Consider the following 21,446-nt stretch of genomic DNA (forward strand, 5'->3'; position numbering starts at 1 on the left):
TAAACCTCACCACTGAAATTATGTGAAGATAATTCGAAAATTATTATGAATAAAAAGAATTATATTATAAATTTAAAATGATTAGGTATTTAATATATAAAACTGATACAATATCTATTTCTACAGTGCTTTTATAAATATTAATATTACTTAATTCCAAGTTTAGATTGATAAATAAGTAAAAGTAAACAATTAATATTAAGTCTATAAAGAATGGGTGTACTTAACAAATTCTCATTTATCTATATAAAAAATAAAATAATAATTACTAATTTTGTCTTCACTCTAATTCATAATATCTCTCATATTTAACATTGTTTTTTCCTTCTAATGATCGGATATATTATTTTCATCGCATCTTTCTTCTATGATCGGATTTGTTGTTTTCATCAATTTCACTTTTAATGATCATATTTGTTTTTTTTGACATAAATCAATCATTTTTGTTATGAATCAAACTTTTTTTTTTTTTTTTTAATTTCGGAATTAAATTTTTGTTAGGAGTCATTTGCAATCTTCATGAATTAAAAATGACTCATTGGCGTCCCTCTTCAAAAGCCCCAATAACCTGACGGATTTTGCCTTTTGTTCATTGTCGGAATTAAATTTAGGTAATGAATAGTATTTTAAAGTCTGCAGGTGAAAAAATTCATTAAGTCGTTATTGGGTGGAAAAAGTCGTTAACTCTTCATTAATAATTATTATTATGAAGTATCAAATTCAAGGTATAGACATTATAAAAGAGATAGACATTTCTTACAAAGTTTGAATATTGCTCTTCTATAGATCAACATGCATAGCATTTTCTAATACAAAATTTTGAACGAATTAAAGACTAGCATGCATAATAATGTGTCCAAATTAAGAGGAAATTAATAGTATGATGATCCCTATTTCAAAACCCAGCTTGGACTGGCTGGTCCGATTGGGACCACAACCTCTCTCGATCCGGTTCAGGTTTCAGGGGTTTTTTTGATATATTCAAACTTATGAGACAAACTTATAGTTTTATAGGGTTTTTTTTAATTTTTCCAAAATTTGGGGACATTTATAATTTAGTTAGCATTTTGAATAAATTAAAATTTTAGGGACTCCCTGTAATTTTTAGGGCATTTTGTAATATACTAAATTAATAGACTATTTTGTATTTTAAAAGTATTTTCTTTGCTGATGTCACCGTCCAATTGATTGGACTGGTAGACTTGTGACACGGCTAATTTGTAGGGTCGGTCAAGTTTTAAAATAATGTGAATAGACGTATTACCATGATTTTTATTCTTTTTAAAAGAGTGTTAGGTAATAAATATACATCAGGACATGGAAGTACAGACAGGGCCGTTTAAGAGTTAAGATAATTAATTATATTATAGTTATCCAAACATCATAATTATTCTTAATTTATTTTGTCTTTTTGCTACAAATTGAGTTCATTTAGCCTTCTACGTGCATAATTATATGTATGATTATGAACATAACACTAGCTTACATGCATAATAGTCCAAAGCAAGAGAAAGCCAAATATACAAGTAAAAAAGTCAGCTTTTCTAGGAAAAATAACAGTTTCCCTTAACCCAAGTCTATAATAATCCAACAAAACATTTTAATTAACTCTAATGCTATAATTCCCAACATATATACATTGTTTTTTTCCTTCTAATGATCGGATATATTATTTCATCATCTTTCTTCTAATATCATATTGTTGTTTTCATCAATTTTACTTCTAATGATCATTTTTTTTTTTTTGACATATAAATCATATTCTTGTTAGTGATCAAATTTTTTCTTTTAAATTTTGGAATTAATTTTTTGTTAGAATCATTTGCAATCTTTCAAGAATTAAAAATAACTATTTTCTTCCAAAAATAATAATATATTTGATACAACCCTATTTATTAAAATATAATAAGAACATAATTTAAATAAATATATCTTTTGTTGCATTGATTCATATTATAACGTCTTTATTTAACCATTGTGTTAAGAATTTTTCGATTTATTTCATTATAGTTTTTCTTTAATAAACTGCTAACTAGATACTCAATGTTGCTTGTGAACCCTAAATCGGACAATAAATATTATAAGGACTAAGATGTTATTATATATTGTACAAATTAAAGTAAACTTTGTGTTATTTTTTTAATATTTCCTTCAAGGAATGTGTAAACTCCTCTCTCCTCTATATATATACAGACACACACATTATTAAACGAAACTGTCTATTGGAAACCATTATACAGCTATTTTTCAGTATGGAAGTCCAAAAACCATATCAGAAACCTTGTTCTGGTTTAATGACGACTTTTGAAAGGGGTTCGGTGGAATATTCGGTTGGTTTGGTAGAAAGAGTGGAGTCATTGGCAAAAAATGACGAAACCAGCCACGCAAATGGAACGACATGTACATTTTAGTAAAGAGCTGTTGAATCCATGTACCATGTTAAAGGCAAAAGCAAGAAGACAAATAAGAACGCATCACATTCTTAAATTATAGAAATATATTTACCAATCTATTTTATGAATAGTATATATTTATTATTTATTATATGAGTTACCATGAGTCACAATATTTTTGGACTCAATCACTGGTACTCTGTATCTTGATCATCAAAAATTGTATTATGCATTCAAACAAAATCCTCGTATTGAGAGAGTTTCTTGGTGAGTTGAAATGGATGAGAGAAGAAATCCTCAAAAAGGGCCTCGCCAGGAGGCGTTTCAGTTAGAGAAGAAATCAAGAACCCTGTGAACGTAGCTCTTCATCTTCCTCAACACCTCCCGCATTAGGAGGCGGTTCAGTTGGAGAAGAGATCAAGAAATCCAGTGGACGTAGCTCTTCATCTTCCTCAAAACCTCCTACATTAGGAGGCGTTTCTGTTGGGAAGAAATCAAGAAATCCTGTGGACGTAGCTCTTCATCTTCCTCAAAACCTCCTGTAAAAGGAGGCGGTTAGTTGGAGAAGAGATCAGAATCCAGTGGACGTAGCTCTTCTTCTTCCTCAAAACCTCCTGCAAAAGGGCGGTTCAGTTGGAGAAGAGATCAAGAAATCCATGTACGTAGCTCTTCATCTTCCTCAAAGCCTCCTGCAAAAGAAGGCGTTTCAGTTGGAAAAAGAAACCAAGAAAACCCTGTGGACGTAGCCCTCATCTTCCTCAAAACCTCCTCAAAGAATGATTCTTCTACTAAAACATATGATTCTAAGACGGTTGCTGGACTTAAACAAAGTTGAGGAGGAGAGACCAGGCCCGTTAGTGACGTTTACTTTTGAGTTCTGAAACAAATGCTTTGATTAAGCAAGAGGTAGCAAAAACGATGGAAGAGTCAGCCAAGTTGTGTGAAATTACTACTATTTCTTCAGCGTCAAGAGTCACGTAAATTGTAGTAATATGTTGTTCTAATTTTGCTTTTGTATCGCTTTGATCTTTGGCTCAAAGCTACTTTACTATCTAAAAATCTTTTGTATTTGATTGAGCTGCATCTCTTTGCAATATATCTATATATGTAGTTGCGATGCTTCAATAAGTCGTTTTCTGATGCTTTCGGGGGTTTCTTCTGGCAAGGGTGTAGACTCTGGATTAGTGTTTATATTAAGCCCTGGTCAAGTCGATCTATCGTTTGCTATGTTTCTTTTCCAGTTACCACAACTCCCTCCTCTTTTATAACATAAACCTCCGTATATAATATTACACGTATTATATTTTTATACACAATTTCACATATAACTTGTATAAGAAAATATAATTATTGATTTTAAATAAAAATAAACTTTCACCTAATCATCTTTTTTCATATCAGGTTGTATGAGAAATATTGTATTTGTAGTATTACTCAAACCTCCACTACTTTACCCTTTGAGATAATTTAAGAATAAATTACATGCTATTTCACATACCAACAATCACAATCACCTCTTAATAAAATTAAAATTAAAAATAAAATAAAAAAGGGGAAAAAAAAGATTTGGAAAGGGTGACTCGCGGGTCCACCCTACCCGCAGGATCAGGTATGCGTTTCCAATTTCTTTACCTGTTTCTATTCTCGACCTGGTTGACTTGCTCCGTTTTTACTCGACTCATACCTGCCTGACCAGCCCATTTACCATGTCTAGTAATAGGGGTGGCCATGAAGGTTCTTACCCGACTAGTAATTTTAAAATCTTGAAGATTAGTTGGGATGCTATAAGTTAACCAGACACCCCTGATGATTAAAATAAATAAATAAACATTCAAGCAATTGGTTTTTGGGTGGACTGAAAATTACTAAACTTTTTGAACATGGAATTTCATGTTTGTTACACATAGGACATCTGAGCCTAAATAAACCACATATTTAATTTTATATTTTTATACCTATTATCAAATCTTAAAAAAATTTAAAAAAAAAATCAATCTTTTAACCAAACAACATGGGAAAAAAATTAAGCAAATCTAAAAGCTTAAACTTAGGTTTTTGTCCTACACTGCTATTAATATTTCACAATATCTCTTTTGACTTTTACATATATATATATATATATACGCCCCACTTGAGGTATACTGCTATTAATTTTTTCAATATCTCTTTTGACTTTTACATTATATATGTAACCCCCCCACTTGAGGTATGTAGTTAAATATTATTATATTTATTGAATGTTTATTGATTTGTTTCTCTTTGAGCTTGCATTTGTTTTTTTTTGGTTGGCCCTAGTTAATTTTGTTAAATTATTTTGAGAAAAAGTGTGAAGAAAATCCCTTAAACTTTCATTAAGGGTAAAATGGTCTTTTCACTCAAATTAGTTGAAAAAATTGGGAAGTTAAAAGAGATAGAATTTCATGGAGAATTTAATAAAATGGAGAGCATTATTGTATTTGACTAAGGGACATAGATAAAATTTTAATAGAAGTGCAAGGGCAAAATGAAAAACTATATTATATATATAAGAGTTCAAGAGTAGAAACCCAGCCACTCTATCCCTCTATTCATGCCATTCTCTACTCAAATTCATAATTTAATAGTATGAATGATCACTATTTTAAAACCCAAACTAGACTAGCTGATCCGATTGGTTCACTAGGACCCGACAACCTCTCGATCCGGTTCAGGTTCTAGTGGGGTTTTGATATATTCCAAACTATAGAGACACTATAGTTTTATAGGGTTTTTTCAATGTTTCAAACTTTGGGGACAATTTTATAATTTAGTTGACCATTTTGAACTAAATTAAAAATTTTAGGCATTTTGTAATACTAAAATTTAATAGACTATTTTGTACTTTTTTAAATCATTTTCTTTGCTAACGTCACCGGTCCAATTGACTGACTGGTAGACTTGTGACACGACTACTTTTAGGGTCTCACAACAGGTCGAGTTTTAAAACAATGTGAAAATAGGTATTACCATCATCTTTTTATTCTTTTTAAAAACAGTGTTAGGTAATATACATAAACTAATATAAATTTTTATCTATAACATGGTACACAATTGGACTTTAAAACGATTATCAGCATACATCAGGACATGGAAGTACAGCAGGCCACTTAAGAGTTAAGATAATTATTATATTGTAGTTTATCCAAACATCATATTATTCTTAATATATTTTAGCTTTTTGCTACAAATTGAGTTTCATTTAGCCTTCTACATGCATATTTAATTTTAATTACTGTCCTAATATGCTAATTATATGTATGATTATGAACATAACACTAGCTTACATGTATAATAGTCCAAGGCAAGAGAAAGCCAAATATACAAGTAAAAAAGTCGGCTTTTCTAGAAAAATAACAGTTTCCCTTAGCCCAAGTCTATAATAACCAACAAAACGTTTTAATTAACTCTAATGCTATTAATTCCCAACATACATAACATTGTTTTTTCCTTCTAATGATCGGATATATTATTTTCATCGATCTTTCTTCTAATGACATATTTGTTGTTTTCATCAATTTTACTCTAAGGATCATATTTTTTTTTTTTTTTTTTTTTGACATAAATAATCATATTCTTGTTATGACAAACTTTTTTCTTTTAATTTTGGAATTAATTTTTTTAGGAATCATTTGCAATCTTTCAATGAATTAAAAATAAGCTATTTTTCTCCAAAAATATATATATATTTAATACAACCCTATTTATTAAAATTAATAAGCTATTTAAATAATAATCTTTTGTTGCATTTGATTCATTTATAACGTCTTTATTTAACCATGTGTAAAGAATTTTTCGATTTTTCGATTTATAGTTTTTCTTTAATAAACTGCTAACTAGATACTCAATGTTGCTTGTGAACCCTAAATCGAAACAATAATATTATAAGGACTAATGTATTATATATATGTAACAAATTAAAGTAAACTTTGTGTTTTTTTTTTTATATATTTCCTTCATGGAATGTGTAAACTCTATATATATATATATATCATACAGACACACACATATTAGAACGAAACTGCTATTTGGAAACATTTACAGCTATTTTTTCAGTAATAAAAGTCCAAAAACCATATCAAAAACCTTTTCGTTTTAATGACGCCATGGTGAAAGGGTCTCGGTGAATATCGCGGTTGGTTTGGTAGAAGATTGGTTCATCGGCAAAAGATGACGAAACCACCGCGCAAATGGAACGACTATACATTTTAGTAAATAGCTGCTTGATTCATGTACCATGTTAAGGCAGCCAAAAGCAAGAAGAACAAATAAGAACGCATCACATTCTTAAATTAAAGAAATATATTTACCAATCTGTTTTATGAAGTATATATTATTATTTATTATATTGAGTTACCATCACTCACAATATTTTTGGACTCAGTCACTGGGACTCTGTATCTTGATCATCATAAATATGTATTACGCATTCAATACATCTCCATTTTTAAACAAAAACCTCGTATCGAGAGAGTTTCTTGGTAGTGAAATGGATGAGAGAAAGATCTTCAAAAAGGGTCCTCACCAGAAGGCAGATATATCCCACCGGATGATTTTAATCTTGCTTTGCTATCGGTTGAGTTGGAATTTGTTAAAAAGGGTACTAAAAGTGAACAAGTATGCACACCAATCTCCTTTCTTTATTTTCTTTGCCACTTCTTTTTTTTATTTTTATTATTTTTTCAATTGAAGTATATTTTTTTTCCATTGTTAGGTTGATGCTGTTCTTTTGGCTAATCAACTCAGAAAGAGATTTGGTAACCAGGTAAACTTGTACATATCGACTAAAGTAATTTAGGTTGCCATTGTGAGTGTTTTTGTAGAAATTACTTGTGAGCGGTGAGATTTTTATGAGACATTTACAAGTGCCGCATTTCTGAATATGAAAGTGCTTTTCTTATTCAATACTGTCTTTTGGAAAGACACCTATTTAAGTGCTTTTTTAGAAAAGAACTTCAAGCATATTTTGGGATGTTGTTTGATAAAGCCACTGCATTTGATTATTAGAAAGCACTTTTAGCAAAAATAAAAGCACTCCTAAGCATACTATTGTATGATATAGTCTTTTAGATGATTTAAAGGAATTCTTTGCAGGTTATGACGGCAGGGCAGAAAGTTATATTCGAATATCATGGAAATAATTACATTTTTACAGTAAATCAAGCAGTTATAGAAGGTCAAGAAAAATCCAATGCTGTTGAAAGAGGGATGATATCCAATGACACTTACATTGTCTTTGAAGCATCTAATGCCAGTGGAATTAAGGTATTCTATTATTTACATGTTTCATATTTTTAGACAATGTAAATGTTTGATCATTTAAGTTATGATTTGATCAATTTGGTGTAGCTTGATTCATTCATTAACTTGTGCTGTACTGTGCAGATTGTCAACCAACGAGAGGCTGCCAGTAGCAACATCTTCAGGCATAAGGAGTTTAATCTTCAGTCACTGGGTATAGGTGGCCTAAGTGCAGAATTTGCTGATATCTTTCGAAGAGCATTTGCTTCTAGGGTTTTTCCTCCTCATGTGACTAGCAAGTAATATATCTTATTCTTCAACTTATTTAAATCCTAATATGGTTATCAATGTATCTGTGCTCCTAATTGAAAGCTTTTTAATTTCCCAGACTGGGTATTAAGCATGTAAAGGGTATGCTGCTTTATGGGCCTCCCGGTACTGGGAAAACTCTTATGGCTCGCCAAATTGGAAAAATGTTGAATGGAATGGAGCCAAAGGTTTGGACACGGATATACTGTTTATTTATTTTAATTTATGTGCAGAGATTAATGAAATGATTTATACACCTTAGCTGGTGATAATGGTGGCGATAATTTTGTGTTCTTATCTGCATTCTAGCCAATAAGTGAAATCTTTGAGCTCTATCATTGTTGTTATTGTGTTAGGATTACTATCTGGTTGATCATCTAATTTTTTGTCATACAACTTTTGTTTGTTTATTTCTTTATTTTTGGTGTACTAGATGCTCTCATGTGTGCATAATACACTTTGATTTTATGCCAGTATTCTTGGTTATGGTTGGAATTTCTCATTGCTACTTTTTCCCCGTAAATTATATATTTTAGTTCACCTACTAATAATTTGAGTGAAAGTAAACTGTTTCACATATGATGCTTTATATATTTCCTAAACCTAATTTTGTTTGGTTTTTGGGTTGTCCCATTTGAACCCTTTGAAATGTATGAACACACGGTTGTGGTGTTTAAGTTTAAATGAGATGTTTGACGTCATATTTCACAATGCATGTAAATGAGTTTACAATTGTATTTAGAAATAAATTTGGAATGAACTTGAGAATTAGAATGTAAATGGGCTTTTCTTTTGTAATTATGAGAAACTTTCTAATTAGATCCTAAGTGAATTTTTTTAATGAAAGATATGTTCTTTTGAATTTCTAGAGTTGATTGATTGTGTGATATCTGGAATGAAATTCTAGTTACTCATATGTTATGGCTAGGTACTGATTATTCTTTTCTAGCAATTGATGGACTGTATTTCTTTCCCATGTTTTTTGTGGATGTACTAGATTGTAAATGGTCCTGAAGTCCTAAGCAAATTTGTTGGTGAAACTGAAAAGAATATTAGGGATCTTTTTGCTGATGCTGAGAATGATCAAAGGTCTCGTGGTAAGGGAAACTAACATGCTTTGTGTACTTCTAGACTTGTCTTTCTAAATGATGCTGATTTTGTTCCCATTTTATTTTTCAGGGGACCAAAGTGATTTGCATGTCATAATATTTGATGAAATTGATGCTATTTGTAAGGTAAGAGATTTGCAACTTTTACCTATCTATCTTGTCCAGTACATTGAAAGTTGGTATCAGTGTCTTCCTATGAGCACTAGCAAACCTGGTGCCATTTAAATGTTTATTCTTTTACTTAATGATTAATTGCGTTTAAATGTTGCTTTGACTGGGATTTAGTCAACCATTTTTTTCTTATTTTTGAACATATTGTGGGGATCAACTGATGTTTAGTATTTGTTTTTGGATGTCTTTCATGTTCTTGAAGTAATTATTGTTGATAATAAAAGCAAGAACTGATCTGTTAGACTTAGGATCTAGCATAGTTGTTATTGTTATTTTGGCTGCAATTGTTATTTGTTGTTACTATTCTTACACATTACAATTCTTTTTTTCCCAATATGTAGTTCAAGAATTTATTAGGGTGCTTATGTTCACTTAGATTGTGTCACTAGCGTCTATAACAGTGGAACCCTTTTACCCTGACCAAATTTATCTTTCCTTTTCTTAATTTATTGTTATTTCAGATATTTAAGTCAGGAATTTTATCTGTATATGATAATGTAATTTTGTGATTGTTATAAAGATAAATTTGTTTATATGGATTGTAATGTTTGTTACCAATTTGTTACTAATTTTCAATGTCAATGTTTGAAGAATATAATTTCGTAGTCTTAGCTAGCAGTGGGATCCCTTTATTTTGCCAATTTTTATCACAGACCAATTTAAATTTTTTATATCACCACTGGAATAATGAATTCCTTTTTTTTTTGAGTGAATTGGGGTATTTTTTTTCATGAGAAACATATTCTCTAGTTTGATTTCTTTTTACTATGACCTTTGAAGAATTAACTTTGTGGCTTTAGCTACATTTCTGCCTAGCGCTGGTATAATAGATCTGTCATAAAACCTTAAGTTTATACATTAATATTGGCTTTGAGATTTTTTGTTTATATTAGAGAGGTTATCTATTAACAGAATAATCTTGATGCATGCTTTTATTTTGACATTTTCAGTCAAGAGGATCAACTAGAGATGGTACAGGAGTTCATGATAGCATTGTCAATCAGCTACTTACCAAGGTCAGTGCGGAGTTTAAATAATTTCTGACTCTTCGAAAATTAATATAAATCTTTTTTGGCTGCTGACATTTTACATTTGTGGGGTTTCTCTTTCATTGCAAAGGCTAAGTGATGTCGTTATATGGCTAACAAAGTACTTGCTTTGCAGATAGATGGTGTGGAGTCTCTAAATAATGTTTTGCTTATTGGAATGACCAACAGAAAGGATATGCTGGATGAAGCACTCTTGAGGTTCCTCACTCTCACTCTATCTCTATCTCTCTCTGCCCCTTGAGGCATTTAACTGCCTCTTACCTCTTTAGATTATCTCATATTATGGAAATCATGAGTGACAACTGGCAATTAAAAGTAAAGTTGATGTGTTTTGACCATAATCGTTATAGTCTTCTGAGCTACAGTAACTACGGAACATGGATTGACTTTGAGAAGGATTTGTAATTTGTTCTATGACAAGCATATGAAATAAATGGGATTCAAGTATGCAAGGTTTTATTGGTTGAAGAAGACAAAAAATAAGGCATTCATGTGTTCATTTATCCACTAACAAATTCCTTTAGTATACATCTTTGAAACCCTTTTTTTCTTTTTCCTGAAATTTATAGGCCTGGTCGGTTGGAGGTTCAAATTGAGATCAGCCTTCCAGATGAAAATGGCCGCCTGCAGATTCTTCAAATTCATACGAACAAGATGAAAGAGAATTCATTTCTTTCTCCTGATGTGAACCTTCAAGAACTTGGTATGTGAATTAGTTGTATTCTTTTCCTTTTAAAAAACAAAAGAAAAAAAGAAGGCTCTATATAGTTTTACACATTCATGTTTGTGATCATTTTTGTGTGTACAGCTGCTCGTACAAAAAACTTCAGTGGTGCAGAGCTTGAAGGTGTTGTGAAAAGTGCTGTATCCTATGCTTTGAATAGACAAATTAGTATGGATGACCTTACCAAGCCAGTGGACGAAGAGAGTATCAAAGTTACCATGGATGACTTTCTTAATGCACTTCATGAAATTGTTCCTGCATTTGGGGCCTCCACTGATGACCTTGAGCGCTGTAGGTAATGCTTTTAGCTAGAAACAGAGAAAATTGTCTTCTTTTTCTTTCTAAAGATCAAACAGTTAAATTTTTCAACAATCGTAAAGCGTTTTAGTTTCTATTCTGCTTGCATTTGCATCATCATTTGAATGCTAGAAATAAATTTGCTAGGAAATCTGAATTACAATTTTGTATGCTTGCATATGACCATAGGTTTTGATTTCTACTCCATATATACAAGTCTATTTGAACTGTCTCTGTTAGGATCCCACATTGGAAGGGAAAAGGGTAGACATGTGCGTTATAAAGGGCTTAGGCATCCTCCTTTGACAAGCCGGTTTTCCAAAGAGAGTTCTACCCAAGCCTACCAAATGACCATTGCCCAGCCTAATTCCTATCAAAGGCCCACAACCCAACCCAATTCCTATTAATTTGGGAGTGGGTTCCTATCAAATGGTATCAAAGCATGATCCTACGCCCACGTAGACATCGCTTATGTGGCAGGCTGACCTTGGGCCCGGGCTGTTACCCCAAGAAAGGGCATGGAGGCCCAAGGGAAGGGAGATCCACGTAGTCACCCAAGGGGTAAAGAGGCCGGTGTGGATGTCGGTTGCGAAAACGTGGTAGTTGTTAGGATCCCACATTGGAAGGGAAAATGATTGGCATGTGGGTTATAAAGGTCTTGGACACCCTCCCTTGGCAAGCCGGTTTTCCAAGGAGAGTTTTACCCAAGCCCACAAAATGACCATTGCCCAGCCCAATTCCTATCAAAGGCCCACTGTCCAACCCAATTCTTATAAATTTGGGAGTGGGTTCCTATCAGTCTCTTAGTGACTATTTTCAAGATTTCCAAAGCATCTTTAATGGATAAGTAGCTGCCAAGATTTGAAATGAAGGATGTCTATAATAGTTAAATGTCAATGTGAAATTTTATAAATACATTAGTTATTGGTCTTTATATCTGCTTTACCAAAACAACTATTGATTGTTTAAATGTTATAAAATTTAGCTCTCATGGCTACCTTGCTGTCTTTAATAATTTACTAAGTTCTAATTCCACTTCAACTGGCTTTATTGTTTAGTTGTCTGCCACAATTAGATTGATTAATATAAGGAGGCTTGCAGAATTTCCAAACATTTATTCTGTATCTTGATGCACTTTCTTTTTCTCTTCTCTATTTTTGAGAGCTCTTTAAATTAAATCTAGTTTTTTCTGTTTGAGATTTCAGCAGAATAACATGCTTGTTAACTCTCTATCTTGTTTATTATTGTTCTATGTAACATGATACTAGACTTAATGGCATGGTGGACTGTGGTAATCGCCATAAGCACATCTATCAAAGGGCTATACTACTAGTGGAACAAGTTAAAGTGAGCAAAGGAAGTCCTCTCGTTACTTGTCTTTTGGAAGGCCCAAGTGGCAGGTATGCATGGTCAATTTTTTAGTTGCTTTTTTCTATTGCTGCCAGCTTATACTGAATCATAATTTCCATGGACAGTGGTAAATCTGCTTTGGCAGCTACTGTTGGCATTGATAGCGATTTTCCATATGTGAAGATAGTAAGCTCCTCTCCTATATGTGTAGATGACATCCTTTTACTTCTGGAATTTCCAGCCTGATTCTGATTTTTTTTTTTTTTCCGTCCCTTGAATTGGGTAGATCTCAGCTGAATCAATGATTGGTCTTCATGAGAGCACCAAATGTGCACAGATTGTCAAGGTTTGTGAATGATTATTTTTTGGCCCTCCTTTTTCCACTTTTTATTTTTTAAAAGCAAGGGAAAATATTTGTTTTTTTCTTGAATTTCTATTTTGTGCTACACTTGAAGAGAATGGTGATTAATCTGTGGGCTATATTGATTTTCATTTGGCTATCATATTTGTCATATTAGAAAAAAAGGAAAAGTTTCATAGTATTTTTTATGTTTTGAAAGGTTTTTGAGGATGCATACAAGTCACCCTTGAGTATTATTATCCTTGATGACATTGAAAGGTATGACCTACTGTCTTGAGTTATGTCATCTTAAGCATTTCCCTTCATTTAGCTATCTACTTATATATAAATACCCTGTGTTTTACTTTTGCAGGTTACTGGAGTATGTTGCAATTGGACCTCGTTTTTCAAATATAATTTCTCAAACGCTGTTGGTCCTCCTCAAACGGCTTCCACCAAAGGTTTATTTTTGGTTTTTGTCTCTTTTGCATATGTTTTGGTTTTATCATTCAGGCCAAGCTAAATTCTGTATGAACTTTGTTTTCAGGGTAAAAAGCTTTTGGTGATAGGGACAACAAGTGAAGTGAGCTTCTTAGATTCAGTTGGCCTTTGTGACGCTTTCTCTGTCACTTACAATGTCCCTACTTTGAAGACAGATGATGCAAAGAAGGTAATAGTTGCTACTGTCACTCATCTTCTTTTGGATCATCTTGTTTTCATGATCTCCTAGTTTGTTTCCTCTGGCCAGTCTGAATTACTTACTCCATTAATGCTAGTAATTTTTTAACAACGTGGAAAATCATGAAGCTTATTATTTTGTATATTGGTATCTGTAACTTATTCAAGATGCCTGCTTTGTAATCTTTTCACCGAGAGTCAGCCATGGGCATTAGTTTAGGCCCTGTAACTCTGGCTTCTCGTACTGTTGTTGATTTGGGTTGATTCCTGGCTTATGAATGCTGCGTGGTATTTGTATGAATCTTATTCACTTGCAAACTTGGTTTATTATGCTCTGTTGTTCTGGTAAACTTAGAATCTGAAGTAACCATTGTAAAATTTGGAATGCATTCCTCAGAAGGCACTTTTATGTTCTGTTAACTGCTGCATCTTATCATGATCATGCATACAAGCTGAGAAATTCAAACTTAGTGCATTCAATCGTTTCTGATATGTTGAAATTTATAGATGCCCAAAAAGTCATGCATAGTTGAATATTTTATAAATGAAAGTGTTCACACAAGTCTTGGCACATGTTTTACTGTTGACTATTCACTATCACTTATGACCTGCCTTGATATAGGAAATCTAGTATTTTTTTTTTTTTTTTCTTTTTCTTTTAAGAAAGAAACATGGAAATCTTGTATTTTTTGTGCATCTTATATCAGGAAAGGCCTTGTATGGATGGTATTTTTTTTGTTTTTCATAACGTTAATGATACCCATTTGTCTAGGAAAAGAGATGTTCTTTTTCCAAGTGCTTTTTTGTTGTCTACAAGTTAGTCTGAATTCTGGGAGTATATTTTGATAATACTTCATATGCAGCCATTATAATCTTAAACAGGAAAATATTTATAAGTAAATCATTTAATTTGCAATTAATCTCTTCTTGTTCTCTCCAGGTGTTAAAACAACTCAACGTTTTTGCTCAAGAAGATATTGATACAGCTGCAGAGGCCCTGAATGATGTGAGTTTTTATATATTTATCTCCCAGCATGCCTTTTACAGTTATTTCTGTGTAATTGAGTTCTTAAAATAAAACAAATTGTCCACTAAATTGAGTTTGAAATCAAACGATTACTACAAAATTGTGATGGTAGAAGAAAGAGGACACATCTTGAAGCTCTGAGTCTATTCATACCCTCCTTGTTTTTTGTTAAAGAAAATGGTGGGCAGCTTGTCATTCACACGCTTTGCCTTTAGAAATATGGTACCTCAATTGTTTTTTCTTCTGATGAATATGTTAGCTTGTATATCATACTTTCCGTGATCACAACACTAATCATTCTCGGAGTTCTTACCGCTCACAATCTTAGCTTTTCTGTCCTGGAATTGTACCTTGCATTCTGAAGGTAGCTTGGTGTCCCAAGTCCTGATGTGAACATATTTAAGTTACTGTAAAAACTACATCACCAATTCTGAACACAGTATTATTTACTTTTTGCCATGATAGTACTGTTGCCGGTAGTTGGAAATAAAAGAACTCATTGTTGCTTTCTCTGTTTTTTTCTCTTAGATACCTATCAAGAAGCTGTATATGGTGATTGAGATGGCCGCTCAAGGAGAGCACGGCGGATCCGCGGAGGCAATCTTCTCTGGCAAAGAAAAGATTAAGATCTCACACTTCTACGATTGCCTTCAGGATATGGTTCGATACTAGTTTCAACACTTACTTTCAATCTTAATTTTCCGAGTTAACTCAAAAAAAATACTGCAATGGGTGCTTCACCGTGTCTAGTTTGGAACTAGATCTGATGTTGCATATCAAAAGGGTTAATTGGTCTTCAATTCCTTGTTGCTTGCTTTGATCTATCTTTTTATATTCATTTTTATTGTTTTGGGTCGTGTTTGATTTCCTCTAGCTTAATTTTGGAATCCAGGCCTGTAAATTTTACAAATTACAAACCTTTTTTGGAGAATTATGTAATAGAGAATAGAAGAAACTTTTGTGGTCATATCTTGAGAAATTATTTTTCATTCTTATATGGTTTAGACTTTAGAGTAATGATATACATTGTAAATGAGAGTCCGAATTTCTCATCCAAAGTGATTGTGGCGTTGATGGATCAATTAACTTTTTCATTTTCACATAAACGCCACATAGGATGATATATTAATTAAGGTCGTAATTTTGGGATATCACTTCGTACGTATAATATTATTGCGTTAGGGTTTTATATTATGTCGAATTTTAGGGTTGTTAATGTGGTGGTTTATGGGGTGTTTTGCTCGGTGGTTTTGGTTGAATTTATTCGTTAATTGTTTTAACTTGATTCTTAAATTGTTTGGTGAAAGAGAAATTGAAGAAGTTTATTGTGTAAAAAACAAATTGTGATAAATTGTGTTGTAAATATGCAAATTGGTAGATTTAAGTACAAGGGTAAAAAATCTAATTAGAAGTTTAACTAACATTGAAAGGAGGGTTTGACTCTTGTTCTCCAAAAGGGGTTTGGTCACTTACTCATTTAATCTCCATCCAAATATAATAAAATCTTTATATAGTTATAATGATAATATCGAATTAATTTTATTGAAGTTATAATTTAATAGAGATGTAATTACAAAAAATTATTGTTTTGACTTAATTATTCTTAATGCAAGTGGTATATAAGTAAAATATACACTACATTAAGAGTAAACGACTTTTTTCCATCCAGATAATAGCCTAATGACACTTTTCCATTCAGAGACTCTTAAAATATCACTTTACTATCCAAATTCATATTTCGTTTCTGATTCCGACATCGTTGCGATCTCATATTATCATCATTCTCTTCTCTGATCATCACTTACCAAAACAACCTCCCACTGACCCTAGCAAACGCTGACAATTGAGCAGTTAGAGTTTGCGTAGCCATCCCTTCTAAGTCAAATTCCGATCAATTTCAATCACCAAAATCCAATATTTCACTACTAAAAGACTCATCGGCCTCCCCTCTTTAAAAGCTCCAATAGCCTGGACCGAGTCTGTTTTTTGTTCATTGTCAGATTATAAATTTAGGTAATAAAATGATATTTTAAAAGTCTGTAGGTGGGAAAGTGTTATTAAGCCATTATTTGGGTGAGAAAAACTCGTTAACTCTTACATTAATAATTAATTATTGGAGTGTATCAAATCCAAGGTATAAACATTGATAAAAGAGATAAGACATAATTTCTTACAAAGTTTGAATATTGCTCTTCTATACATCAAACATGCATAGCAATGTTCTAATACAAAATTTTGAACGAATTAAAGAGCGAGCATGCATAATAGATGTGCCCAAATTAAGAGGAAATTAATAGTATGAATGATCACTGTTTTAAAATCCAGACTGGACCAGCTGGTCTGACTGGTTCAACTAGGACCCGACAACCTCTCCGATCCGGTTCAGGATTTAAGGGGTTTTTGATATATTTCAAACTTATAGAGACTACTTTATAGTTTTATAGGGGTTTTTTCAATGTTTCAAAACTTTGGGGACAATTTCATAATTTAGTTGAGCATTTTGAAATAAATTAAAATTTTAGGGACTCACCTGTAAGTTTTAGGGGCATTTTGTAATATACTAAAATTTAATAAACTATTTTGTAATTTTTAAAACTATTTTCTTTGCTGACATCACCGGCCCAATTAGTTGGACTAGTAGACTTGTGACACGGTCACTTTGTAGAGTCTCACAACGGGTCGAGTTTTAAAACAACGTGAATAATACGCATTACCTAAATCTTTTTATTCTTTTTAAAACAGTGTTAGGTAGTATACTTAAACTAATATAAATTTTATCTATAACACGATACACAGTTGGACTTTAAAACGATTCTCTGCGTACATCAGGACATCGAAGTACAAACAAGCCACTTAAGAGTTAAGATAATTAATTATACTGTAGTTATCCAAACATCATAATTATTCTTAATATATTTTAGCTTTTTGCAAAAAACTGAGTTTTATTTAGCCTTCTACATGCATATTTAATTTTAATTACTGTCCTAATGTGCATAATTATATGTATGATTATGAACATAACACTAGCTTACATGCATAATAGTCCAAGAGCAAGGGAAAGCCAAATATACAAGTAAAAAAGTCAGCTTTTCTAGGAAAAATAACAGTTTCCCTTAACCCTAGTCTATAGTAATCCAACAAATTCCCAACAAAACATTTTAATTAACTCTAATGCTATTAATTCCTAACATATATACTCACTCGGTAAGTCGTACAGTTTAATTTGATTCTAAGTGTTATTAAATGTTACGGTCATTTATAGGTTTTACGTTTGAGTTTACAGTATCACATTATAATCATTTTGACAAAACCTATATTTCAATAATGTACTCATAAGTTAGGCAAATTTGATTAGATTCAAGTGAGATTAAGTGTTGTAGTGATTTACGGGTTTTACAGTATCACAATATAATATATCCGAACAAAGCTCATATTTTAATAATGTTTATAATTCATTATTCATTAATTACTCAGTCATTTTCTTTTTTTGAGCTTAAAGGATCTCATAATCATATATTGATTGTTTCATAAATATGGGTTACCAATCTTTATGTACATAAAATTAAACCTCACCACTGAAATTTATGTGAAGATAATTCGAAAATTATTTATGAATAAAAAGAATTTATATTATAAATTTTAAAATGATTAGGTATTTAATATATTTAAAACTGATACAAATATCTATTTCTTACAGTGCTTTTATAAATATTAAAATATTACTTAATTCCAAAGTTTAGATTGATAAATAAGATAAAAAGTAAACAATATTATATTTAAGTCTATAAAGAATGGGTGTACTTAACAAAATTCTCATTTATCTATATAAAAAAATAAAATAATAATTACTAATTTTGTCTTTCACTCTAATTCATTAATATCTCTCATATTTAACATTGTTTTTTCCTTCTAATGATCGGATATATTATTTTCATCGCATCTTTCTTCTAATGATCAGATTTGTTGTTTTCATCAATTTCACTTTTAATGATCATATTTGTTTTTTTTTGACATAAATCAATCATATTTTTGTTATGAATCAAACTTTTTTTTTTTTTTTTAATTTCGGAATTAAATTTTTGTTAGGAGTCATTTGCAATCTTTCAATGAATTAAAAATGACTCATTGGCGTTCCCTCTTCAAAAGCCCCAATAACCTTGACGGAGTTTGCCTTTTGTTCATTGTCGGAATATAAATTTAGGTAATGAAATAGTATTTTAAAAGTCTGCAGGTGAAAAAATGTCATTAAGTCGTTATTTGGGTGGGAAAAAGTCGTTAACTCTTTCATTAATAATTAATTAATTAATGAAGTATATCAAATTCAAGGTATAGACATTAATAAAAGAGATAGACATAATTTCTTACAAAGTTTGAATATTGCTCTTCTATAGATCAAACATGCATAGCAATGTTCTAATACAAAATTTTGAACGAATTAAAGAGCTAGCATGCATAATAGATGTGTCCAAATTAAGAGGAAATTAATAGTATGAATGATCACTATTTTAAAACCCAGCTTGGACTGGCTGGTCTGATTGGGACCCTACAACCTCTCCGATCCAGTTCAGGTTTTAGGGGTTTTTTTGATATATTTCAAACTTATAGAGACTATTTCATAGTTTTATGGGGGTTTTTTCAATGTTTCAAAACTTTGGGGACAATTTTATAATTTAGTTGAGTATTCTTAAATAAATTAAAATTTTAGGGACTCTCTTGTAATTTTTAGGGGCATTTTGTAATATACTAAAATTTAATAGACTATTTTGTAATTTTCAAAAGTATTTTCTTTGCTGATGTCCCCGGTCCAATTGATTGGACTGGTAGACTTGTGACACGGCTACTTTGTAAGGTCTCACAACTAACAATGTGAATAATACGTCTTACCATCATCTTTTGGGAGAACGACTTACACGTACCCAAGGTTTGTTGTAACGACAAGTTGGTACCTAAAAGGTTTTGAAATGACAAATAGGTACTTTCTGTCATGTTCTGTTAGTGATTTCTATTTATTAATAGTGAAAAGACTAAAATGCCCTTAAAATTTTGAATTTTAGTTTTTTATAAATTTAAAAATTTCTAAAAAACCCCCTAAGTTTACAAATTTAACTAAATACCCCAATATATAAAAATTTTATAAAATAACAAAAACACCCCCGCCACCAGCAGTGCCAGATTCCGGCCATCACCGCCGGAATCTCGTCGGAAAGTTACGTTACGACACAGACCTGTCGGATCTGTGTCGTAACGCGTCGATCTGGCATTTTCCGGCCAGATCCGTGGCTGATCTGGCCGGAAAAGGCCAGATCTACGGCTAGATCTGGCCGTCGACTCCGCAAAACTCCATCTGCGGCGTCGAAGGCCAGATCTGGCAGTAGATATGGCCTTTTCCGGCCAGATCAGCCACGGATCTGGCCGGAAAAGGCCAGATCTGGCTGCTGCTTCGACGGCCAGATCTTGCCTTTTCCGGCCAGATCGGCACATTACGACACAGATCCGACAGGGATCTGTGTCGTAATGCAGTTTTCCGGCCAGATTCCGGCGATGGTGGCCGGAATCTGGCACTGGGGTGGTGGGGGTGTTTTTGTCATTTAACAAACTTTTTATATATGGGGGTGTTTAATTAAATTAGCAAACCTAGGGGGTTTTTTATAAATTTTTAAATTTATAAAAAACTAAAATTGAAACTTTGAAGGGCATTTTAGTCTTTTCACTATTAATAAACAAAAATCACTAACAGAACATGACGGAAGGTACCTATTTGTTATTTTAAAATCTTTTGGGTATCAACTTGTCGTTATGGTAAATCTTGGGTATGCACAAGTCGTTCGGCCTCATCTTTTTATTCTTTTTAAAACAGTGTTATTCTTTTTAAAACAGTGTTAGGTAATATACTTAACTAATATACATCAGGACATGGAAGTACAGACAGGCCATTTAAGAGTTAAGATAATTATTCTTAATTTATTTTGGCTTTTTGCTACAAATTGAGTTTCATTTAGCCTTCTACATGCATATTTAATTTTAATTACTGTCCTAATATGCATAATTATATGTATGATTATGAACATAACACTAGCTTACATGTATAATAGTCCAAGAGCAAGAGAAAGCCAAATATACAAGTAAAAAAGTCAGCTTTTCTAGGAAAAATAACAGTTTCCGTTAACCCGAGTCTATAATAATCCAACAAAACATTTTAATTAACTCTAATGCTATTAATTCCCAACATATATAACGTTGTTTTTTCCTTCTAATGATCGGATATATTATTTTCATCGATCTTTCTTCTAATGACCAGATTTGTTGTTTTCATCAATTTTACTTCTAATGATCATATTTGTTTTTTTTTTATTTTTTATTTTTTGACATAAATAAATCATATTCTTGTTATGAATCAAACTTTTTTCTTTTAAATTTTGGAATTAAATTTTTTTTAGGAATCATTTGCAATCTTTTAATGAATTAAAAATAAGCTATTTTCTTCTAAAAATAATATATATATTTGATACAACCCTATTTATTTAAAATATAATAAGAACATAATTTAAATAAATATATCTTTTGTTGCATTTGATTCATATTATAACGTCTTTATTTAACCATTGTGTTAAAGAATTTTTCGATTTATTTCATTATAGTTTTTCTTTAATAAACTGCTAACTAGATACTCAATGTTGCTTGTGAACCCTAAATCGAAACAATAAATATTATAAGGACTAAGGATGTATTATATATATGTAACA

The 21,446-nt window shown here is 31.7% G+C and overlaps 1 protein-coding gene across 1 annotated transcript; it reads left to right on the forward strand.

The window, feature by feature from the left end:
* Positions 1–6,946: 6,946 nt before the first annotated feature.
* On the forward strand, positions 6,947–15,698 carry LOC116121286 (vesicle-fusing ATPase). The gene is made up of 19 exons (XM_031407241.1): positions 6,947–7,025; positions 7,123–7,173; positions 7,503–7,673; positions 7,794–7,948; positions 8,038–8,146; positions 8,956–9,055; positions 9,138–9,193; positions 10,189–10,254; positions 10,403–10,485; positions 10,857–10,990; positions 11,096–11,306; positions 12,577–12,708; positions 12,784–12,844; positions 12,945–13,004; positions 13,219–13,277; positions 13,372–13,459; positions 13,546–13,668; positions 14,617–14,682; positions 15,232–15,698. The coding sequence occupies exons 3-19, from the start codon at positions 7,506–7,508 to the stop codon at positions 15,373–15,375; spliced, it is 1,815 nt and encodes a 604-aa protein (XP_031263101.1). The 5' UTR covers positions 6,947–7,025; positions 7,123–7,173; positions 7,503–7,505; the 3' UTR covers positions 15,376–15,698.
* Positions 15,699–21,446: the final 5,748 nt, after the last annotated feature.

Source organism: Pistacia vera, unplaced genomic scaffold (assembly GCF_008641045.1).
Source record: "Pistacia vera cultivar Batoury unplaced genomic scaffold, PisVer_v2 Contig971, whole genome shotgun sequence".
In the NCBI taxonomy this organism is placed as follows: domain Eukaryota; kingdom Viridiplantae; phylum Streptophyta; class Magnoliopsida; order Sapindales; family Anacardiaceae; genus Pistacia; species Pistacia vera.